The sequence below is a fragment of the Lissotriton vulgaris genome, chromosome 4_1, assembly GCF_964263255.1.
Source record: "Lissotriton vulgaris chromosome 4_1, aLisVul1.2, whole genome shotgun sequence".
Taxonomy (NCBI): Eukaryota; Metazoa; Chordata; class Amphibia; order Caudata; family Salamandridae; genus Lissotriton; species Lissotriton vulgaris.
In genome coordinates, this window is record NC_141691.1 from 1,531,411,077 (window position 1) to 1,531,436,724 (window position 25,648).

Below are 25,648 nucleotides of genomic sequence, written 5' to 3' on the forward strand. Positions count from 1 at the left end.
CTGTCAAATACTTTCTCAAATTCGTTCCTGAACGCGGTCCAGTTGGACAACATGGCGTCATCTCTTTTTACCAGAGGGACAGCCCAATTGGCCGCGTCCCCCACTAGATAAGAGATAGCAAACGCCACCCTGGAATGGTTCGTAGGGAAGGAGGCTGGTTTACAGGAAAAATGGAGCATGATTTGAGTCATAAAAGCTTGGGTTTTACGAGGGTCCCCCCCATATCGTTCTGGGGTAGCTAAAGGAATAGGGGGAGGAACGGTAACCTGAATCTGAGAAGATCCTGAAGAAAAAGGATTTTTTGATAACTGTTCAACCCTATCCTTAAGAAGTACCGCCTCTGCCTTGGACGCTGCCAATTCTTGTTGGACCAAAACCAGGGCCCTCAACACATCATCCAAGGTGGCCATATGTACCCCAACCGGATCAGGCAGAATGCAATTCGTGGGTTCGTGATTCTGTCAGACTCCACGCTGCAGGATCCGGCTGATGTACATACAACTCCACCTCCCGATCTCACCAACACACTGGTAACAAAAAACACAGTGGGTTCGAGCGATAGGGCGAGGGAAAATAACTGAACAAGGAAGGGAAAGGAAGGGGGCAGCTGGGAAGGGATGGCTGAAAGACAAGAAAACACGTATACTGGTTAACAATGATCACATAAAAAAACTACTCTCATTTCATTCTCACTAAGTATACTAAAAAGTTCACCTTTCTGAGTGCCAGGTATTCCACTTCCTCCCTGTGTATAGCCCAGGAATAACCAAACAGCTAGTCCCTATGGAATAACAACAATAGTTACTTTCATATTCCACTGTTAGCAACTTGCAATTTCTCTCTTTTATGGTTGCACGTACCCTGCCTTGTGATAGATCAGTGCCCAAATTATAATCGTGTTGAACTGAGTAACTTCCACCCTTGAGTTCAAAACAAAACCAGTTATTTAACGGTGAAATGTTCCAAAATAAAATATCCAGAATAATCCTTTTTAGACACGGAAAGACGTAGCGTTCTGCCACTGTCTTCCGCTCTCAACCAGCACCTGCACCAAGTTCTCAATAACAATAACTCCAAACACGGCAAGGAGTAGAGAACCCACGTCCTTCCGCTTTGGCACTTGACTTGCTAGACACTAGTGCCGTTCTTCGTAGCGGTGGTGCGCAGAACGGCCAGCCCCAACACACTCCGCTCTCTTTACTCCCAAATTGAACTCTGTTCCAGGACGCCGCCGCGCCTAATAAATCACCGAGTTGTCTATTTGGCAGGCAAAAATTAGTACATTACATCTCATCTAAAGCTCCGCGTTGATCGTCACGCGGCCTTTTTTTTACTCACAGTACTTGCCACGATTCTTCTTCCTTATTAACAATCCTTTCCTTCCAGCTTCGAAGATATTTGGCTGAAAATATAACTCTCTGGATCTTGAGAACGGAATCGTCTTACGCGCACAACTCGGGAACACCGAGACAGATACAAAATGCGCGTTTCCGTCTTTTTTTTCCACTCGCCGAGTCAACAAGGTTCAATTGCATAACCGGCCTCTCTCTGCTAGAATCCTAAAGCAGACGAGTGCCGCCATCAGCTACGGGAAAAACCAAACAAACACTGGGGGAAAACAAATCACGAACAAGGTCAGGTGGTCCCACCCCTCCTTTATAACACCACTCCCACTACCAAGACTTCTGGGAGATGTAGTTTAATAAAGTTTTAGGTAGGCGCCTTGCTAGTCCCTGACACATCACCCTATCTCAGTTTCTTTTTCTTTTCTTCTCTCTACTCCTCTTGGTGCTATCATAGCCATTTAGTGCCGGAAGCCTGTCTCTGGGTAACACAAATTGGTGTGGGTGACAGTGGGGCTTTGTTTATTGCTCCTAGACAGCGACACACAATATGATCTTAGGTGTGACTGGATGGGCTATCACTGGCACGGTGGGAGGGAGTTGCTGTGCACAGCCCCATTTGCACTTGAATAGGCTGTAGCCTGCCTGCTCACAAAGGGCTGCATATCCCCTACAATTAGTCTAGAGCTGGGGCCAGGTAGACAGGGCATCAGTGCATTTCAAAGGCATACCTCTAGAAGCTTTTCCCCACTTCAAATACACAACTGTGTATAAAAAAAGGACCTCGTACACCAATTCTTCTTTACACCTCTGAACCTGTGGATACTCTGACTAAAAAAAAAAGTCTACTGTCCTGCTACGAGGACTGCCACTCTGCTGATCTGGTACTCTGAAGGAGCTACTGCCCTGCTGTACTGACCTGCTGCCCTCTTGCATGGTGAGAAAGAACTGGATCTGCAACTTCATATTGAACCCAGACCCCAGAGTGTCTCCAAGGGCTAGTCTGCCTGCCTCCTGATCTGAGCCTCAGGACATCAAAGACTCCCTAACAGCTCGTAAACCCGTCTTCATTGAGTTTCTGAACCTCCAAGTGGTACATTTCAGGTCCTCGACCGTTGGTGTGGCTTGCAGTCTCTTTAAGTCACGCTTTTTTGCTCTGCGCGACTGCAAACATGCCTTTTGCACTGAGACCAAGCCGCTCACACCAAATTCCAGCACGAGCCGCCGCCTGCCTGTCTCTTCACACAGCAAGCGTTGATCCCCCATGGAGGACCGCCAATGCGAAGCACTACCCTGCCCGTCCACTCCGCCCGGCCTGCTCCTTGCGCCACACTGACCACCTTCCGCCATGCTCTCCTTGCTCTTCGTGACCTTCTCCAGCGAGAATGGGACTCTTGGCAATATACTTTAGAAGGTAAACCTTCAGCGAGACTAATCTAGGACTGTATCCGACCTACGCTCCATCACGGTTGGTCTGAACTTTTGACTCTGAGCCTGTCCAGCTCAACCAGATAGTTGCTGTTGGTACTTTATGCTTTTAGGCACTATTTTACAGTTTATTCTTTAAAAATGTATAACTCTGGTTGTGCTGATTGGATTTTTTTTTATCTGACTTCTCTGTGCCAAGCTAGGAAGGGGGACAGTACAGGTTAATTTGGGGTTCGCGTATGCCTTACCCTGACTAGGATTGTGGTTGCTACTTGACCAGGGCTCACACCCCATGTCAATCAGTAACACCACCCCTCAAGTGCAAAGGTGTTGTCCATGAAACAAAGATCACAGCCCTCATCGACACAGGTGCATCAGTCAATGTGATGGACAAGCCTTCATTCCACCAGCTCAGTCCCCGGCCCTCACTTCACGTGACCAGAACCTGCACTTTTTGCCTTAAGCAACCACCAGTCATTTGTGTTTTCAGCATCCCGATTCAGTATGAGGATCGTAGAGCAATAAAAAGTTCTTTCTAGTCGATGATGTCACTGGCACCCTTATTAGCTTTACTACCACAGAGACATGTGCCATGATCTGGTTAGCTCCAAATATCGAATAACAACAGGAGGGAGGTAGAGTATAGAGATAGGATTCTTACTCCACGGGCACTGTTACACAAACAAAAAGAATCCTACTCACAGTGGACAGGGAGAGTGTAGACCACAGATGTGGGGGACACTCAGTGTTTTGTAAAATACCCCTCACACACCAACAGGCCCCTTGGTGTCATGCTTCATCATCTGGGTCTTCGCACCCCTCTAACGGGATGTGGCGTACTGCGACCTGCGACTACGCAGGAGCACTGAAAGGGTAGACTATGTGTGGTGCGTGTGATGAAAGTGATAGGGTATTATGGATGTGAGTGGTGGGGTATGGTGAAGGTTTAAAAAGTACCTGGCTCGTAGGTGTCAGGAAAAAAACTTTAGTCACAACCTCGGGCTGGTACTATTAAAAGAAGTGCAGTGTGAGGTTAGTTGTCGTAATTATGGACATTACCTCTGGTGTGCGTCAACATGTTTCGGAGCTTGTGCTCCTTCTTCAGGACGGGGGCACAACTTCCCCACCTTACTCACGTTTCTCTATGAAAAAGTGTAAATAACTAAAAGTAAAAGATTATTTACAGTGATAAACTAAGGCTATAATGTGCCTACAGCGGTATTGGTCAATGCAGTTGCATGACCTGAAAGGACAAAAAATAAAGAGTACATTTGGTTGCCCCAGTGGGCTGGCTCAGACAGGTGCAGTCACCTGGAGCCCCAAAGATGCATTGATCCTGTAAGGGAAAAGAAAAGACATACACTACACACAACAAAAAAGACACACATTAGGTCAAGATAGCCCTATGGACATACTCATTATGCAATGTTTTCTGGCTTCATGCGCATTTCAAGAACATCGGGGTTGGTTGCTAGATTCGTGATCTATATGGACAAAGAGATGGTTTCAGTATTTTTTACTCACTGTTTTGGTGGAAATTGGTGATTTTGTTTGTCTACTCAATACTCACAGAATCAGGACGAGATTACCTCCGTGTTACCCCTTACGCTGCTCCGCTGGTAATGGTTATGAGAGAGCGCCCTGTCCTATATAGGCCCGATTTCACTGATTGGCTGACTTGTCATACGTTAATTGTCGGATGCATGACTAAGCCCATACATGGGTAATCCGATTCTGCACCAGTTAAAATTGTCGCCTTATGTGGTATGGGTATGGCATGTATAGGTCTGGAACACAAGACCAATGTCAATGCCATTGTTTTTGACTTTCAAGACCTATTTGTGTGACTAAGCTAAGTGAAAGGGAAACCAATCACGCTCCACATTGACAAAACCATCAATCCAGTCACCCTAAGGTCCAGGAGGGTCCCCTTTCAGCTGTCATCTCCTATAGTTTTGATGTGACATACAGACCAGGGGCTGGCTTTACCACAGAATACCTCTCCAGACACCCCATAGGAAATACCGTTGAAGACATCTGTACAATTGCTTGCCACAGAACACTTTGTGCGACTAGTCCCTTGGATTGCCTGCCCCAGACCAATCTCAGCATAGTAGATCAATCAAGCCACCAGCACAGACTTTTGGATGCAGCTAATAAGAACTGTACTGCTGAAGAAAAAGTGGAACACATTTTGCAGAGGCCAGGAGTGGAGAAACTAGGAAACTCACTAGACTTTGACAGAGTTTTGGAAGGTCAGGAACAAGATAAGAGTAATGGGAGAGGCAATGTTTCTGAGAGGAGACAAGATCGTCATTCCCAAAAGTCTACAGGATCCTACAATATCACTGGCGCACAAAGGGCATCAAGGCATTGCAAAAACAAAAAATTGGCTAAGAGAGAAGGTGTGGTTCCCATTTATGGATAAACTCACAGATTCCATGATCATGGAATATCTCTTCTGACAAGCTGCAAAAGTGCAGAGCTCCCTGGCACTGGTCAACACAGAAGGGACATGGAAAGAACCATAGACTAGGGTAAACATTGATACCTGCAGCATAATGGATGGATAACAACTTCTAGTTCGGATGGACAAGCGTTCCAAATATGCCACAATAGAAATAGTGGAATCCGTGGCATTGTTAGAAGGTCAAACCCAAACTATAAAAAATATTTGCGTGTATGAACTCCTGTTAGAAAATGGGGTCTCTAGTTGGCAAGGTTTTGCACCTTTGTCCAAGTAGGAACCCTTCTTCCTAGTCAGGGTAAGGGCGATATACTACTAAAATACCCTTGCTCACCCCCTTGGTAGCTTGGCACAAGCAGACAGGCTTATCTCAGAGGTAGTGTGTAAAGCTTTTGTGCATGCATACAGTAACACAGTGAAAACACTACAAATGGACACCACGCCAGTTTAGAAAAATGAGTAAAACTTTATCTAAACCAACAAGACCAAAAATAACAAAAGTCCAACATACAATACTGAAAAAAAAGTTAATGTGAAAAATAAACATTAAATTGCAGGAACAAATTGAAAAGCACAGTTCCTCCGACTCGGTAGCTCCTTTGGGGGCCACCGTGTTTCTGAACACAACAGAGTCTAACAATTCCAGCCAACTGCGTCGGTACGGGTTAGCGAAATCGTCGACAGACTCGGAGACAGTACCTTTCTTGTTGCGGCCGACACGATGGTACGAGCCGGTCAGGGGCAACCGTTGCGGTTGCGATGTGAGATGGAAGCGTTGCAGTAGGTGGTGTCCACATGGCTCGTTGACGGAGTCGTGAGACCAAGGCTTGCGTTGCAGGGTGAGGTGGCGCAAACAGTTCCTCTCCTTGGCAGACACAGCACACAGCTAAGGGACAGTATCTTTCTCCAGCTCTTCACTTTGGCAGAAGTTCCTCTTAAAGTCCAAAAGTGATCTAAAGTTCTGGGGTCCAATATTGTTTATTTTTTTATTTTTTTATTTTTGTATTCCTCATATACCAAATAAAAACAGGGCGTTCTAGATGGGGAATCCCCCCCTCTCTCCCATCTCTGTGTTTTTCCGGCTTCAATGTTTTGAGACCCTAAGAGAGAGAGGGAGACGAGACCCCTCTAGGCTCCACTGTTCGCTCGACCCGCTCCAATCTTATCTCACTGAGAGGCCCTTGGGTAGATTGGAAGTTGAGCCCCAACAGTGCCCAGGTGAAATCATTGGAATACATTCATCTGTTCCGCCATGCCACCAGGGCCGCCCAGATCCTATCGCCACTCGAGATATCACAAGCCATGTCAGACTCGCTTACATATATAACATGTTTCAGACAGTCTGGGAAAGTAGGTGCTTTCTCGTTCTTCCAGACCCTGCAGATTTCTTGCCTTGCCAATAGCATCACATAAAAGATGAATTTAGATGCCATGTCATCAAGATGGTATTCCTTAACTAACCCAAACATGATTGTCCTGGGAGAGATCACTAATTGAATATTCAAGACCCCAGGGATAAACTCACCTATTTTTAACCAGTAATTTTCAAGCATTGGGCAATCTACAAACATGTGTAAATCATCAGCGGAAGGGAGTCTACACCTAGGGCATCGATATTCTGTATTAGTAATTTTGACTAGTTTTTTGGGTGAAATATATACTCTATATAGAGTGAACAGATGATTCCTCTTAAGTGGAGCTGAATTAAACACGGCATGCAACATTATAAAAGAGTCCACCCACAAGTCCTTGAGATTATTGAGATTATTGTGTTCCAAGTCCAAATCATCGCACCATATCTTTTGAAGTTCAGGTTCTGCCACTCCCTCCGCCTCCACCATGGCCCAATACCAAAAGGATATCTCCTTCTTCCATGGCCCCTTTCTGTTTACTGAGTCAAACATTGGATTTAACGAACTGAGAACTCCTGGCCTAGTGGCCCACCAGCCCGAAAGTTGATAATATTTAAACCTGGTGAGAGTTCTCCCAGTCAATCTAGAAAGTGATTCCCAATCAATAAGCTGTGAATCATTTTGTATATCTCTCCAATGTTTTATACCCGCCAATCTCAGGGGATGTGCTAGTTGGTCCTTAGAGCATTCGGGTGTCCCCGGAGAATCCCAAAACGGGCCTAGGGAGCATAGTAAGGAATTCCCAGCTTTTTTCTAAAAAAACACCCAGTTTTTCAAGGCAGCACCTAGAATCTTTAGCCTTACTTTCTTGTAAAACCTGGGATCCCCGAATTTGAACAAGAAATATTCATGTCCTTGGGGTATACCATGTAACAGTGCCTGAAACAGACGGCCCAAAGAGGATGTGTCAGCCTTATCAGCCAATTGCCTGAAGTTTTTTCAGCTGGAATGAGTGGCAATAGATGAGTACATCTGGCAGAGCTAGGCCTCCTGATTTTAGTTTTCTTCTCAGTTTCTTCCAAGATATTATTGGTGACTTTGTATTCCATATGAATGAGCCTATTTTCCCCTGTATTTTAGCTATATCTTTTGGGCTGAAGGTTAACGGGATTGAATTGAACAGGAAAGTGATTTTAGAAAAGATAACCATTTTTATCAAATTTACTCTCCCGAATATATTCAGTGGGAGTCCAGACCAACGTTGTAAGAGACCACAAACCTCCTTATGTACTCTGTCCAGATTTATTTTGGATATCTGTTTAATGTCCTCCTTATGTACTCTGTCCAGATTTATTTTGGATATCTGTTTAATGTCCTGGGCCAATTTTTATACAGCAAAATCCTATGTTCTGTGAAGGCAGAGGGTGTCTGTGCCCAGCCAAAACGAGTTATGTCATCACTGGTTCAGATTCCTGGAAAGAGGTGGAGACAGCATTATGGAACGCAGCCCAGGCCCAGTACATCTCCTTCACGTACTCTAAATGCAGCCCAGGTCTATTCAGCCCAGCCCTGACTAATCCAGACTCTTTGGAGCCAATGTACCTCCCTAGCCCCTGTCACACTAAAGCCAGACCGTAAATACACATCCTGGCAGAAGCACACTGGCTGGCTACTCAAGAAAATACCTACTTTCTAAAAGTGGTATTTTCAAACACAGAATGTGAAAATCACCCTCACTAAAAGATGCATCTTAACATTCTGAGTTCAGTCATATCAAACTTTATTTTCCTATCTTGTTCCCTGGGGTAGTTATGTTTTTAAAATGTTATAAGCAAACTCTTCATTCTATCCTAAGGGAACAGATAGCCTTGCAATAGTGAAAAACGAAATTGGCAGCATTTCACTATTAGGACATGCCAGACACACAGGGCATGTCCTACCTTTCACATACACTGCATCCTGCCCGCAGGGTTACCTTGGGCCTACCTTAGTGGTGACTCACATGTGAGAAAGGGGAAGGTTAGGGCCTGGCAAGTGGGTGCACTTGCCAGGTCGACATGGCAGTGCCAGACTACACACAGGCTCTGCAATGGCAGGCCTGAGTTACATTTACAGGCTCCTTATGTGGTTGGCACAATCAGTGTTGCAGGCCACCAGCATTATTTGATTTACAGGCCCTCGGCACACCCAGTGCACTGTATTAGGGACTAGTAAATCAAAATATATATATACTATTTTTGTTTGAGCTAATCTCCCCCTTCTTTGGCCGTTTATGTTATTCGAAACTGATCTCTGAATGTGGCTTAGTTGGTGTCTTGGAACAGATATTTGCCCTGTTGTTTTATCTTCACAGTGATTAGTGCAGCTACAAGAAGACAAATCCATTTTACCGTCTTGTTTCTCTAAATTGCAATGTAGGGATGCGTGACTTTCAGCTAGGCAGAGCAGCTATTTTTTTCATTTAATGATACTATTATGGTTCAAAGCCAGGCCTTTGACATAGAACAAGGTGAACACGACCTTGGGGAGGAAATTCATTTCCATAATTAGACCACAATGCAGTGAAGCCTATAAAGTCTGTTTATGAAAAAGTCTGTTTATGAAGATGTATGTCTTAAAATTCAAAATGTCTCTTTTATATTCTGTCCTGTGTTGTAGATAAGTGAGGATGCTCTCTGCAGTTCCCATAACAATTATCTTATTTCATTTTTAAATTCACAATGGCTTTGTTTTCATAGGTCTAATGCCTTGTGTGGAAAGACAACAGGCACTGCAAGGATTTATTGCTGAGAAGAAAGGCATGCCAGGGTCTGAGATTCGCGACTTACTGCTAGAGCTGACCAACGAACACGTTTCTGTGAAGCCTTGCGCAGCTGGTGTTAAGACAGCTGCATTGGCCAGCCATGCAACGGAACATAGCGTGGGCTCGCCCTGCAAGAAAATAAAGACTAGTGACGCACCTCGCCAGTTCCGCGGTTCTGACGTCAATGAGTTTCTAGAGTTCATAGCGCCTCCAGGGCTTTACAGCACATTTAGCCTGCCAACCGTGTCCGTGAAGTCAGAACAGACTGGTGCCTCAAGATTGGAATCCTCGCTTGACGAGAACAGCTTTCAGTCAACATCGGTGGAATTTGAGACTATAGATGATACCGAAGATGAAAGCAAGGAAGAGGAGGAAAGTGACAAGAGTAACCCATTCGCTGTTTTGGAAAACCTGATCAAAGAAAACCAGAGCTTAAAGAAAGAAAATGCACGTTTAAAAAAGAGGCTACTGGCAGCACAGAATACAGGTACTTTTGTGTGGTAGGACTGCTTGCCTCATGTTTACTTCTAGAGTTGTAATAAATTATGGGACAGATATCATAAGTACTCACAATGGCAATACACTGATAAAGAAATGTAGAAATTTTGCATTTTCATGTGTAAATGTTACACATTAGTATTTACATTTTACTTTTTTTGTTTCCCTGTGTAGAAAATAATTTTTCTTGATGGAGAAACATCTTCACTTACTAATTTGGTGGTGCTACATCCTCACCCCTAACCTGGAAAGGAATTAATTCCTGCAGTTGTTAGGAGTACATATGCTTCCATTTTAAAGCTTTGTGAAAATCCCCAAACCTTAAAGTTTATGGGTCCTTATCAACTTTAGGTAGTGTCTTCACCATGGAACACACCAAAACTGAAACTGTGAATTGGTTTACTCTCACTTAGTATTCTGTCACACTTGGATTATGAGGTCAAATCCTATTTCATTGATTCAGTGAACCAGGAACAGTTTTTTTTATCTTGGTGTATATTGCTATGTGCACCTTGAAGATATATTTAGGTGTACAAGCAGCTTTGTGCAGCTAGTCCTGAGTGTCTATACCTGAAGCACATTTGAGTCTGAGGCACAAACTAATTTGCCTTCCAGGCAAGCAGTCTAGGCCCCGTTTTGGAATGTGTGTGTTGGTGTCTGTGTTTCATAAAAATGAGTAATTCTGTTTTTGGTTTTCTTCAGCACCGTTTAGGTTGCTCTCCAGAGAAACACGTGACTCAGCTGTACATTATCTGCGACTTGTTTTGGAACATTTAGAAGGAACAAATGCTACAGCTCCTTCACCATCTGCCTTCGATGTAATGAACCACATTTCGGTACCACATGCCACAAACGTACAGGTAATCCATTCCAAGTAACATCATCTGGAGTGCTTATTGCTTATAAAGCAAGATGTGCCAGAGGTTTATCCCGTTGTCACACATAGTCATATTATATCTTACTCAATAATTACATTATGTGACCAAATTGCATTTGTCGAAATGTTAGTGATGTCAAGAAGCAATTGTGTTTGTTGTGCATAGCTCTCATGGAAAGCTTTTAGTGTGAATGACAAGACACTCAAATCAAAAATTGTCTGCTAAGGCGTAACAGCGGTGGGTAACAGAACAACTTAATCACCATTGCTAAGCCATAAAGTTTCTCCAGGCTACTATGGCTGGGCTCTCTGAGAGCAGTGCATCTGGAAGAGCGGGAAGGGAAGAACAAGAATTTTTGGCGGTCTGTTGGTAGGAGGCCATGCATTTTTGTTTTAAATTTGGGACAGTGAGGAGAGGCTATGTTATATATGGCTTCCCCATGTCTCTGCTGCCTCTGTGTAGCAGTTGAACAGAGGGGCAGATGGTTATGAGGGCCATATATGACATAAAATAATACTTGTGTAAAAAGTGTATTACGGGGATGTTACACCTCAAGGTTTTGACTGACATCATAGAGAACTAGAGCTTCGCTCTTGTCTGTTTGCTATCACCATTTGGTGAAAAGCATCCCAGTAATTCTCTGTTACCCATCTTTCATTTTCTAAATTAAATGTGGTTTATTTAGTTCCAGACATGGCACTTTGCAACTGTTACAGTTCTAGTTATAAGAGAACACTGAGGACCAATACACTAAGCCATATGCTCACCAAAGTTAAACATATGTTTCAGAAAGGCGTGATTTACTAGTGTAATTTACTTCTGCATTTCACAAAATGTAAATTTACTCCTACAAATCTATTTAGTCACATGTAATTTCACACTTATATGATAAATATGGGATAAAGACCCGGCCCTACATCATTAGAATATTGCAAGTCAGCAAGGAGTTCCATGATCCTATAGAAGGCCAAATGCCAAGTTTCTTTTTAAGGTCATGGAACTCCAAAGTGGCTTGCAATATCCTTATAATGTATGGAAGAGGGTATTTTATTCATTATAATACATAGTTACTATCACCCTTACCGAAACCCACTTAAATTCTTGGTGTCTTACACTTGTATATGAAAGAGGTAGTATGGCTGCAGACATGACAAATAAACAAGAACTTTAGGTCTTGGTTTAGATCTTGGTGGTAGTGGTCACACTGTCGCTTTTCCATTGGATTCCCTGTCCGTCTACTAGTTGGTCCACCCCCTCTATTTAGATGCTGGTGGGTCCATGAACAAAATCAGAGTGCCACCGTCTCCATTAGAATTTTTCACCTACGTCAACGGCACCATAGGGAAAAGCTGCTGTCAGAGGAAGTACAGCCACTTTGTCCACTGGGCCAATGACATTGTCCCTTCCCGCTGATGCAACTGTGGTGGCAAAACCTCCACACCTGTGTTAGCAGATTGGAAGGGATATAAGGCAGAAACTCAACTTTTCTCACTTTCACACTTCTTTTTCCACCATGGACCCGATCTTCCAAGTCCTGCGCCGCTGCTGATGCTTGACGACAAAGAAAATATACCCCTCTTTTGCTTGTTACTGTTTGACTTGTCTAATTACCTTAGCTCTGGATTCATTCAGTTTCTAAATCAATCTCACAAGTAATGGCATACCAATGTGTAGTGCATATGTGTGCAATGTTGATGTTTAAGAAATGTAAAGAAACACACCTGCATGGTTACATTATATTTCTAAATTTGGAGCAAGCTGCTTTAACAAATGGACACATACAAAAAAGGACATCAGTCAAAAAATCAAAAAGTGACCATGCAGGTGTGTTTAAATAAAGTGCACACATTGTCAAATGAACAACATATGCATAACACATCATTGGGATAAGTGAAATGTAACATAATGTCGAAATTGCACTAGATACAGTGTAACGTTTACTTTTTAAATAACTGTAAAACTAATGGCAGTTCCGAACTCGTTGCAGTTAACATTTGTATTCATATAATATTTCCCCTTGTCTAGTGCAATTCATGTATTTTGTCAAATTTCACTTGTCACGTAATTTTTTTAAGGTTTAATGCATATGTGTTTATTCTTATCAAGTTGAAATAAACACACCTGTATTAAGACTTTTAAAAAAACATCTATTTTTTGGTGTAAGTGTCCTTTATCCTGATGGATGTTTGCACCTAAATTCAACTTACCATCATCACACACTATTTTAATCAGTGTGTGCACTTAACTTAGTAGATATTAAAAAGATCTGTGGTATTTCCTGCCATTATGGTATATAAAAATATGTACTTCACATTTTACTCATAAACATTTCTAGGAAGCAAACAATTGCAAATTAAAACCAATGTCACAACAAGCTTGATGAAATGAAAAATCTTGATTTATTTAAATAATATTATTACAATTTACAATAGTCAGATTGCTCTCATGTGCTCTTGTTGGTAACGTGCCTCCTATATAACTGCTAAGGGCAACCTCATAAGGAATGGGCATCTAAGTGGGCACAGAAGAGGCACCTCAATGATCTTTCTTGGGAGGGATGGGCTTGGGAGGGGTGAGTTTGGGTTTCGGAGGGGTGGGTTTAGGTTTGGAAGGGGTCAAGGCCAGACCACATAAATAATCAGAATGGGGAGCAGGATGGGTGGAAGAGGATTGGGAGGTAGAGAGAGCTGATGTGGGTGATGTGAGTGTGTCTGCCTGTTGTGAAGTTGCATGTGGGTCTGGTATATGTTTTGGACATTTGTGTGTGTGTTTCTTGGTAGCTGTGTAGTGTTTGGGTGAGTGTGTGTGTTTGGTGTTAGCTGGTGTGGGTGTAGGTGTGGTTTTGTGTGAGTGTGTATGTTTAGATGGGTGTGCTGTTGAGGTGGTTGGTCTGGTTGTGGTGCTTGTGGGTGTGATTGTGGTGATTGTGGGAATTCTGGTGCTTGTGGTGTGCTGATAGTTGTGGTGCTTGTGGGTGGGCTGGTGCTTGTGTGTGTGGTGGTGGTGTTGGTGGATATGGTGGTAATTGTGGTGGGTGTGGGTGTGATGCTTGTGGGTGTGCTGGTGGTGGGTGTGGTGGATGTGGTGGTGGGTGTGGGTGTGATATCTGCTATTTGGGGGTGTGCTTGTGTTTCTTGGTGTGTTTTTGCTTATATCTGTTGGAGTGGGTGCTGCAAATGAGTGAGTGTGCTTGAGACAGGGCTGGTAATAGGGAATTATGATGGGGAAGGGGCCTAAGTTGGAGCACAAAGTTAGGCTGGTTGGGAGGCTGTGGTCAGTGAGGAGGCTAGTCATGTAAATGATCACTGCAGGCCAGACATCGTACTATGAAGGTCTTCCAAGTATGCTACCGTTTGTTGCATTTGGCAACTGAGGCCCTGGATGGCATTCATGGGTGCAGTCTGGCCTACAGAAATCTGCATAGGAGGTCAACAGCTTTCTGACTCAGCACAACTGAGGGCTCAGGGGGTGAGTTGCCTGCAGTGAAGGAGACCCCAGCCCTTTTAAGAAGGAGGCAGTGGGTTTGGCCAACTGGGCAGGTAACATGAGGGACGGTTGAGATGGCTCTCTGGTGGCAGACAAGGATGCAGGTGGAACAGTTGTTTTAGGGTTTGCCACCACTAGGGACTGGTCGCTGGTGGAGCCCTCTGAAGATGATGTTGAGCTGGTCACCTCCATGCCAGTCACCAGTTGAAACCGAGTGGCCAGCTGCTTTCCTGCCTACGTCACCAATTTCTCCTTCACGTTCTCCTGTAGATGCTGAAAAGACAACAGATTGGATTATTGTATCTGTGTAAATAGAACTGATTATAAGCTCTGACTACAAAACATTTTCTAAGTTTCCATATTTCACCTGCTTCATGGCTGTCAAACTTTGGTTCTTTATTATCATTATCTCATTCATGTAGAGAACATCTTCAGAAACCATTTGATCACAGTTTTGGAATGCCCCAGGATAGCTCCTATATCATTTATGGTCTTCTCTCATCCATTTCTAATTATCTCCAGGAACCGTTTAACCCGTCTAAAAGGTTGGGCTTTGTTGTTAAATGGATTTATGTAACCAAAAAGGATATAAACTAAAACTACCTTTGTACACTTTTTGTACAAGGACAAAAAAGTTGCATTATTTTCATTCACAAAAAGTAGATTATGTATCAACGTGTGTTAAGAAATACTTAAATATTGTGCCAATATTTGTATAAACTTTTTTTTTTAAAATTCTGTTTATTAGTTTTTTAAACATAAAAAACATTAAAGGGAGAAAAAGAAACAAAGACATACATGGAATGGAGCTTCGAGTCTGGAAAATCATAATGACAGACAAATATAGTGGTGTATACTTCAATTAGCAAGCGTAAGTAACAATAACATTTCGTCATCAGGGTAGGTACATTGCATGGTAATAAGGCACATTATCAAAAGGTAAACATGCACATTTCGGGTGGAGCCAGAGTTTCCCATAGGGGGCGAAAGCATACCGTGAGTAATCGCAGATGCAGTGTGGGCTGACAGCCAACCTCAGTAGGGTGTGTTACCTGATGGGACATATATTAAGGCATGGGGCCGATGCACTATTGTAGATGAACCCTAGTGGAGCATTCATTGGTAGGCGATACCAGACATTCTCTAGCATCAGTGGAAGTACAGGTGTCTCCCCCCCTGTGCTGTCCTCCTCGTCAGTCTGGGCCAGTAAATAGCTGACTAAAGGACCCCATATGTCCTTGGGTTGACTTTCAATCGGTAATAGTTCAGTGAAAGTTACGTGTTGTTCCTGACTATATGTCATGTCAGCTAGCCACTCCTTGAATTTAGGGGCTCTGCCACGCCCCCAGCGACACGCTATGCGCCGCTTTGCCAAGAGCAGTGCAATATCTAAAAATTTCCTGCAGGATTTAGGGATATGCGGCGTGTAGCCGAGAAGCATAAGCAGTGGGTCAAGAGATATGGACTCCCCTGTCATAGCCACCAGGGCGTCATGCACCTGTTGCCAATAGAGGCGAATAGGAGGGCACTCCCAAGCAAGATGCAGGAAGCCTGCGTGTTCTGCGTGGCAACGCTCGCATCTGTCATCGGTCAGTCGGAACTTATGTTTCTTAACCGGGGTGCAGTATAGCCGTTGAAGAAACTTATAATGTATTATCTTAAGTCTACTGCTGCCCGATATTTGAGCCGTGAGGGCACAGCAATATTGCTATTGTTCATCGCTGAGTTCAATCGCTAAGTCTGCGTCCCAGTGTAGCCGGGCCCTAGTTCCAGACACCGGGATATTCGCCCTGAGAAGTCGATACAACCCAGATACTAGGTGCGAACCGTCTTGTGAGCAGAGCATGTAGTGCAGTGGAGGTGTGTTTGCAGGTTCACTAGGGAATTCAGGTAGGATGTCCTTCATCCCTTGCCGTAAGCGCAGATAGTAGAATACATCAAGTGGAGTGCGGGCATGGTGGGAAAAGAATAGCTCAGCAGTCTTGAACATCCCGTTTGAAAAGAGGTCGCCCCAACAGGTGACCTTTACTCGGTCGCAAAGTACCTGGAAGCCACGTTCCTGTAGGAGTGCAAGGTTAGGATGATATGTCAGTGGCAACTGTGAGGAGTACAGTAGGCGGCAAGAGAGTTGCTTAGCTATGCGGCGCCAGGCATCCAGAGTGCATGAGACAGAGGTAAGCGGTGTCATAATAGATGATTTCGAGCAATAGAGCAGTCCATTGAGTGGGAGGGGATGAACAATCCAGTCTTCCACTGCCAATTGTGGCATGAAGGGGGTGGGAACCATTCAATGATAAGCATAGTGTGCTTGCGCGCTGAGGTAGTAGGCCTCAAAGTCAGGGACATCGAAGCCTCCTTTGTCGTATGGCTGTGTCAGTATGGACCATTTAAGCCTCGGAGTCTGTCCCCCCCCAGAACAAGCGACACAGCTCCGACTTTAATGTTTTTAAAAAAAAAGCCACCTGGATAGTAAGGTATGTTGAGAAAGAGGTAAAGGATTCGAGGTAGGACAATCATTTTGATGAGGGACGCTCATCAGCGGTCCACCGACGAGGTAAGTTTCGTGATTGCCACGCCATAGTTGGAACGTAGCATTTCATCTTTGTCGTGCGAGATCTGTATCCCAAAATATCGTAATTCCGACCTGCACCACTCGAGGGGGTAATCGAGGGGAAAGTCGGTAACTGCATCCGTGAGCGGATAAAATTGTGGCTTGGCCCAGTTTATGTGCACTCCAGACCTCCTGCCGAATAGGACGAACTCTCGAAGTAAAGGATTGAGGTTCAAGGCTGGATGTTTGACAAAGAGTGTCATATCATCGGCGTATAAGGACACATCAATCTGGTGCTGGAAACATCGGATCGCACCATCGCGATGCAGCTGTCGGAGCCTGCAGGCAAGAGGCTCCACAGCGATCGCGAATAGGAGTGGAGACAGCGGGCACCCTGGCGGGTACCCCTGGTGATGGCAATGGAGTGCGAAAGGCGACCGTTGATGAGGACCCTCGCCGCAGGTTGCGTATAGAGCAACTGGACCCATGAAATAAACAACTTGGGAAATCCCATGGGCGCCAGGACAGGGAAGAGATAAGGCCATTCGACCGAGTCGAAGGCTTTGGTGGCATCGAGGAAAACCGCTGCCACTGGGAGGTCAGGGTGCACCGTGCGGAGTAAGGAAAACAAAGTACGTAGATTGTGAGAAGTGGAGCGGCCCGAGACAAATCCAGATTGATCAGGTAGGACAATTCTGGTCATTAAAAGGGATAATCTGATTGCCAGTATCTTCGCAAGTATTTTGACATTGCAGTTCAAGAGGGAAAGCGGGCGGTAGGAGTCGCAGGAGCTGGGGGTTTTGCCGGGTTTCAGGAGCGAGGTGATAACGACCTCTCGCATGAAACAGGGGAGGACACCGTCAGCCAGCGATTCCTCGAAGACCTCGCGTAGAACAGGGGCCATGATTTCAATGTACGTTTTATAAAATTCTGTCGGGATCCCGTCCAGTCCGGGTGCCTTCCCATTTTTGAGGGACATAATGGCCTCACGGACCTCATCCAATTCAAAAGGGGCAGCTAGGAAGGCCCTATCGCCGTCACTAAGCCAGCAAAGGGCTACGTCACCTAAGAAATCACTATAAGGCACATCGGCAGTCGTGGCTGTGGTGTAAAGCATACTGTAATGAGTGTTGAAGGCAGAGAGTATATCGACCGCATCTCTAACAGTGTGTCCCTGGTCATCTGCAAGCTCTAAAATCGTGTTGGGATCATGCGGGGTGCGTGTCATCACAGCTAGTGCCCTACCAGGTCTGTCCCCCTCGCAGTATTTCCTAGCCTGCCAGTGCTTCCCCCTGAATTTAGCTTCCCTATCGGCCTCTTCTTCACATTTTGTCAGCTTATTTCTTTTTTTTTTTTTTTGGTGTTCAAATCTGCTTTATTGTGTAATTGGAGACATGTCACACAGCTTGTCGTGCCCACAACCCGGAGGCCGGCAGCAATAAGAAACGAAAATGAACACAGCCTTGTTACCGGCATCCCGGGGGCCCGGTGGCAATGTACGGGGGAAATGAAGTGGGGGTAGCGCCACCGATGGTGCACAGTAGGGGAGGATGAACAGCAGCAGAACAATGTTTTCCATTGGAGAAAAAAAGGAAGCCCATCCTTCTCCATTTTTGGTGTTCAAAACAACTTAACAAAACAACCCAATAGTGTAATAACGAAGAGGCAAATCATGACTACATGGCAAATGAAGCGTTAGTGAGTTGGTGTGGCGCCCCGCGTGAGCGGAGATGTGCATAAGTATGTGTACGAGTCATAGCCGTCCCAGCAAGAGGGCCCCCATAAGCCAGAGGCCAGGTCAGGTATGGAGCCCCAGAGAGACAGCCATCAGAGGGCGCTGTGACATACTGCAGGTAGGGCATAGATAGACCGCGTGCAAGTAAGAAAGTGATGTGGTAATCTAAGAGAATAGTGCCATGGTGCGGGTACCGCTTGGGGTATGGGGGAATGTGGGGGGTTCGGCGAGTGTACAGTGTTCGAAACTAGGGGGGGGGGCCCATCTGAATAGCACAAGGAGGAGGCATGCGCACAGAAACAGGGTCCCCAGCCAGGTCCAGCATTGGAGCAGTGTACTAATCTATGATGGGTTGTATATCTGTTGGGTCTACATCATCTGAACGCGCAAGTAGATAACGCACCAGTGGATCCCAAATGTCTCCGTGGCGACTCGAAATGGGCAATAGTTCAGCAAATGTTGTATGCTGGTCTTGGCAGTAAGTTAAGTCACCCAGCCAGTCCTTAAATTTGGGCGCTCTGCCCCTTCCCCACCGGCACGCCACACGTCTCCTGGCCAGCAGAAGCGCAGTGTCAACGAATTTCCGACAGGATCTGGGAAACAGTATAGTGTCTCCGAGTAGGGCCACCAGTGGGTCAAAGGGCACGGTGTCCTCAACCATCTCCGCAAGAGCGTCCAGTACTTGTTGCCAGTAATTCGCCACCTGAGGGCATGCCCACGCCAAGTGAAGGAAGTCGGCACCAGCGACACGGCAGCGGTCACAGCGGTCGTCATCCGCCAAGCCGAATCGCTTCTTCCTCACCGGCGTGTAATACACGCGCTGCAAGAATTTATAATGAATGATCTTTAGTCTGCTGCTGGCAGATATGCGAGAGGTGAGTGCGCAGCAGCGGTGCCACTGCTCGTCAGATATGTCGATATCGAGTTCGGTAGACCAACGCAGCCGCGCATTGGATTCAGGTACCGGGGTAGCGCCCATGAGTTGACGATAAAGGCCGGAGACCAGGTGGGCCCCATCCTGTGAATTCAATAAAAAGTGTAGAGGTGGCAGGGTGTCGGGCTCGCTGGGAAAGTCTGGCAGGATGTCTCTCATCCCCGCCCGCAGCCGTACATAATAGAAGAGGTCAAGGGGAGTGCGGTCATGTTCAGCAAAGAACAGGTCCGCTGACTTGAAAGTGCCACTGGAGAATAGGTCTCCCCAGCAAGAAACCCGCAGCTTCGCACAGAGGTTGCGAAAGCCCAGTTCCCCCAAAAGGGTGAGATTAGGGTGGTGTACGAGCGGTAACTTGGGCGAGTAAAGGAGCGAGCAAGCCAAGCTCTTGGTGATGCGGCGCCATGCATCTAATGTGCAGGAGACCGACGTATTTGGTGTGGTAATGGCAGATTCAGGACAGTGAAGTAAGCCATTAAGCGGGAGAGGATGAGCGATCCAATCCTCCACCGCTACATGCGGCATAAAGGGAGTAGGGGCCATCCAGTGGTAAGCAAAATGTGCCTGCGCACACTGATAGTAGGCCTCGAAATCAGGGACATCGAAGCCACCCTTCTCGTATGGGAGGGTAAGGACGGACCACTTGAGTCGGGGATTCTTGCCGCCCCAAAAAAGCCGTCGCAGCTCCGACTGCAATGTTCGAAAGAAATGAGCGCCAGGGAAATAAGGTATATTGAGGAATAGGTAAAGAAAGCGGGGGAGCACCACCATTTTTATGAGCGACGCTCTCCCGGCCATGGATAGCGGCAGGGTGATCCAGCGGTCCACTGAAGCAATCAATTTGGTCACCGCCACCCCGTAGTTGGACCGTAGCGTCTCATCTCTGTCTCGCGAAATGCAGACCCCGAGATATCGGAGGTCAGACCGACACCACTCGAGGGGGTAATCGAGGGGGAATTCAGCCACCGCATCGGTCAGGGGGAAGAGCTGCGACTTGGACCAGTTGATATGGACACCTGACATCCCGCCGAACAGTACAAATTCCCTGAGTAACGGATTAAGATATATATCGGGATGTTTGACATACAGTGTGATGTCATCCGCGTAGAGGGACACATCAATCTGGCGCTGCAAGCATTGCACTGCGCCGCCGCGATGTAGCTGGCGTAATCGACAGGCGAGAGGCTCAACAGCTATGGCGAACAATAAGGGGGAGAGAGTGCACCCCTGCCTCGTACCCCTGGTCAGTGCAATGGGCTGAGATAAATGGCCATTGACCAATACTCGTGCCATAGGGCGAGTATACAGCAGGTGGACCCAAGAAATAAACAGTTTGGGAAATCCCATACCAGCCAGCACTGAGAACAGGTATGGCCATTCAACAGAGTCGAATGCCTTGGTAGCGTCAAGGAAAATGGCCGCCACGGGTGTGTCGGGGTGCACTGTGCGGAGCAGGGAAAAGAGCGTACGAAGGTTGTGGGAGGTGGACCTACCCGTCACAAAGCCTGATTGGTCAGGCAGTACAAGTCTGGTCATTAATAGCGACAGCCGGGTGGCCAAGACTTTGGCAAGTATCTTTACGTCACAATTTAGGAGGGAGAGCGGGCGATAAGAGTTACAGGATGTGGGGTCCTTATCGGGTTTAAGGAGAGATGTAATCACCACTTCGCGCATGGAACAGGGGAGCACCCCATCGCACAGGGATTCCGAGAAAACTTTGCTGAGTACCGGGGCCATAATGTCAATGTAAGCTTTGTAGAATTCGGCTGGTATGCCATCAAGTCCTGGGGCTTTGCCATTCTTGAGGGACATAATGGCCGCACACACCTCATCCAGCTCAAATGGCGCTGCAAGGAACGCCCTATCGCCGTCACTAAGCCAACATAGTGCGACGTCGCCGAGATAGTCAGTATAGGATACATCGGGCCCCACCGTGGAGGTATAGAGTGAATGGTAATGTGCCACGAAGGTAGCGAGGATCGCATCTGAGTCCCTAACAGTAGTGCCAGTGGCGTCGGTGAGTTCCAAAACAGTGTTGTGGGCTCGCAGTGGTTGTGTAATCGCAGCAAGTGCCCTCCCGGTCTGTCCCCTTCACAATATTTGCGGGCCTGCCAGTGTTTACCCCTGAATTTTGCTTCTTGCGCAGCCTCCTCCTCATATTGTGACAGCTTTTCCCTAAATGTGGCCTGCAGGTCGGGGCTGCGACTGGACACCATCCTTAGTTCTAAATCCTGCAGTTCTGTCTCCAATGTGCTAAGGGATGCAAGGATAGCGCGTAGTACACCATGGCCTTTAGAAATGCAATATCCCCTGATCGTTACCTTGAATGCCTCCCATATATGTTCAACAGAGTCCACCGACCCCTTATTTCTAGTGAAGAAATCTGCAATCTCCTCCCCCAGTTCAGTGTGAAATAGGTTATCTAGGAGGATATCGGGGCGAAGGCGCCATTGCGGGCGAGGGCTGTCCCAACCTGGTGTGCGAAAATGAAGCAATACAGGGCTGTGATCAGAGTATGTCCGCTGTAGGTGACGAACCCCCACCAGTTCGACAGCAACATCCCTTGTGATGAGAAAATAATCTAGGCGTGCCCAGGTCCCGGTATATGATGTAAAGTGTGTGCCCTCCCGTCCCAGGGGGTGCAAGTGTCGCCAGGCATCCAACAGTCCGCCCTCCTCGACGATGCCCTCCAGCGCCTCTCGTGCCCTGGACTTGTAGGTACAGACCCCGTCCGCTCTATCTAGATGTGGTTGCATCGCCAGGTTAAAGTCCCCTCCCCATACTACGTGTCTGGATGCGATAGAGAGGATTTTGCCCCATAGAGTAGTGAAAAAAGCTGGGGTGTCGACATTAGGCGCGTACATGGTTACAAATGTGAAGGTGTCGCGGCCTATTCTGCCCCATAGCAGCGCATATCTGCCCTCCCCGTCAAGGAAGTCCCCATACATTTGAAATGGGATCTTGCGGGCTATGAGGATGGCGACTCCCCTCGAATAGGTGGAATAGGAGGAGAAAACACGTTCTCCGGCCAACCTACTCGCGAAAGATGTCCCGCCCTGTGGTGACAGATGTGTTTCCTGCAACATTGCGACCTGCACGTGGTGTCTATCGAGATAGGCAATGACATTTCGACATTTTCTGGCATCATTCAACCCTCTTATATTCCAGGATAAACAAGTTAATTGCGTGTTAACTGCAGGAGTGGCCATGGACAGCACAACAAGAACCATAACAGTGCCATCATAGGCAGCATGAATAAACCACCTCCGCACCACCAGCACCGGCGCTCACACCAAGGTAGAGTCCAAGCATACAGTCCAAGAAATGATTGCCTCGAAGAACAAGAAAAAGACCCAACCCTCCCCCCCACCCACCCCAGCATCCCAATCATGCCAGCAGCCAAGTGTTCCCACCCAGTAACCCACCCCCCTCCCTCCCTCCCCAACTTGAGCAACACGAACAGCTGAAACGCCAGCAAGTCAAAGGGGATCTCCCAGTGGGGGTAAGACATAGAGTACGCACAGCCACTTCCTAGACCCCAGCTCCGTATCTGTACCGCCCTCGGAGGAGACTAAGGCCAGGAAAGTGGTCCTTGGGTTACATTACCACAGGGATGAAGAGTCCATGCGGGGTCACTGCCCATCCGGTCTCACGTGTCTGTGCACCAATGTTTGGGAAACCCACATTCTAAGGCAAGCAGGGTGCAAAGTGCAGTGGTTGGCAGCAGTCAGTCTTCATGTGGTGCCGGGGACAAGTCTGCATCGTCCTGGTCCTCCTCTGCGTCTCGGTCCTCCCTGCGCGCTCTCCGGAGCGATTTGAGAAAGTCTTCTACTTTCTGTGGATTGGTGAAGAACCGTCGCTTGCCCTGGTGGGTGATTCGCAGCTTTGCAGGATACAGAAGTGCATAATCGATCTGGGCCTCTCGTAGCTTTTTCTTCACAGGAAGAAACTTGCGCCACTCCTCCTGCACCATTGGCGTGAAGTCTGGGAAGATGGAGAAGGTGACTCCATTATATTGCAGCGATCTTTGAGACCGGGCCGCTCGGAGTGCAGTGTCCCGGTCGCGGTAGTTCAGCAGCCGAGCAATTATGGGGCGCGGTGGCAGTCTAGGTTTGGGCATAGGCGCCAAGGAGTGGTGCGCCCTCTCCACGATGAACTGAGGTGAGAAAGCGTCCTCGCCGATGGAACCCTTAAGCAGCTTCTCGATGTACAGCTCCATTCTGCCCGTATCTGTGGATTCCGGCACATTGGTGACCCGTATGTTGTTCCGGCGACTACGGGCCTCCAAATCCTCATTTTGTGCTGCTATGATCCAGAGGAGGTTGTCCATCCTGGACAGTTGGGTGGTGTGAGACGCGGCAACGTCTGAGGTGTCAGAGATACGTTGCTCCGCAGCCGTGATGCGCTCCGCGTGGCGGTCTACCTTGTGTACCAGTGCGTCCAGCCGAGCGGTGACACCATCAACTTTCTCCACAACAGTGGCAAAGCCCTGCCGTACCTCCTGTATCAGGCTGGTCAAGTCAGCATCCTTAGCTGAGGAGACGGTGGCCTTCGGGGACGATGTGCTAGGGTCAGGGTCCGGCTGCGTCGACTTTGCGCCTTTCTTCGCGGCATCGAAGCTGAGCTTGGTTTGGCGGTTCTCCGGCCGCACCATGATGGCGCCGAGGCGCGAAACCCCAGGATCGTGAGCTGGAGAGGCTCTGCGGGGCGTCAGGCAAAGATACTTTCGCCAGGAGGTAGGGCCACAGCGGGAGCTTAGCAGGGTAGCGTGTGAGTAGCCCAGCGAGGATCTAGGCGATAAAGGCGTGGGGTCTTGGTGAGCCTATGCAGGGTCTGTGCGGCTTGGCGGCCGGGAGGGGGGCAGCAAAGCTCAGGTAGCAATAATGGCGAGGCCCTGCCTTGTACCCCTGCAGTGTAAGGTAGCTGCACAACAAGCCCAGACTAGTGTAAGCGGTAGGGCAGCTGAGCTTCAAAGATGGTGTGCCCCACAGGTTTGGTGGTCAATCCGGGGTAGGCACAGCATGTCCGTCCCGCTCAGCACAGCTATTCATGAGTGGAGTGATGCCAGGTGAGTCAATGGGGAGCAATGAGGGTCCCAGCTCCTCCTATCTAGGAAGTGCGGCCAGCCAACAGCAAGGGATAGCGTCCCGATGGCAGGCACAATGCAGACGGCCGGGGCCGGCCAGAGCCCGAATCAGCAGCAGCTACAGGCTCGAGGGCTCAGGTCCGACAGGCAGCCCTCCCGCCGAGCAGTTCAATTACCTGCGCCGCCACTCTCCAGCCAGGCCAGCGCTCCCCGGGGATCGAGCAGGCAGCGCGGCACCCGCCCCCCGGCAGCCCGCAACACAGGAGGATAATGGCCAGCAGTAACGACCCTTCCTTAGGGTGGGCAGCGAGGACAGTGGGGGGGGGGGGCCCCCGCTCTGCCGGGCAGTCCGCCTCTCACCTCTGCCGTGGGTCCGCCGGCGACGTCCTGTCCAGGGGTTTGCCAGCCGCACCGAGGAGAGGCCTATTCCCTCGTGGTCGTCCCTGGCCTGCCGTAGCTTGTCACAGCCGGCCGCGCGCACTCCTCCGCACCAGGTCAGGTGCCGGCAAATATTCACGGCGGCACAGCTCCGGCCCCGAGCCTCCCAGCGCCTCCAAACTTGGACCGAGTACAGGGACAGAAGCCCCGCTGCAGATCGTCAGGAATTCAGGCTAATATTGATCCCGTGGTGAAGGATATTGTCAGGATAGTGTCCCAAGGAGCGGGAGCTGCGAGACTATGCAGCCATTCCACTCGTGCGCCCTCTAGCGCCCCCTTGTCAGCTTATCTCTGAACTCTGCATGGATAGTGGCACTGTCCTCCTCCACCATTTGGGTTTCTAAGGCCCTTAGCTCGCCATCGAGCGTGCTGATAGTGTGCTGAATGTCCCGAAGGACCCCAAAGCTTTTGGACAGGCAATATCCCCTGATCGTAACTTTAAAATGCCTCCCATATACACTCGACCGAATCTACAGACCCCTTGTTTCTAGGGAAGAAAGCAGCTATCTCCTCTCCGAGTTCTGTGCGAAACACAGCGTCCAGTACGGCAGTAGTTTGTAACCGCCATCGCGGCCTAGGGGTGTCCCAACCTGGCACTCGTATGCGCATCAGGACAGGTCTGTGATCGGAATATGTCCTCGGTAAGTGTTGT

General features: G+C 47.7%; 1 protein-coding gene across 1 annotated transcript in view; it reads left to right on the forward strand.

Moving 5' to 3' along the window:
* LOC147724200 (uncharacterized) overlaps positions 1-25,648 on the forward strand; it is a 146,307-nt gene that overhangs the window by 23,411 nt on the left and 97,248 nt on the right. The window contains exons 2-3 of the mRNA XM_086966971.1: positions 9,329-9,880; positions 10,594-10,751. Of these exons, the coding sequence (XP_086823097.1) occupies positions 9,329-9,880; positions 10,594-10,751 (710 nt within the window). The remainder of the gene's footprint in view (positions 1-9,328; positions 9,881-10,593; positions 10,752-25,648) is intronic.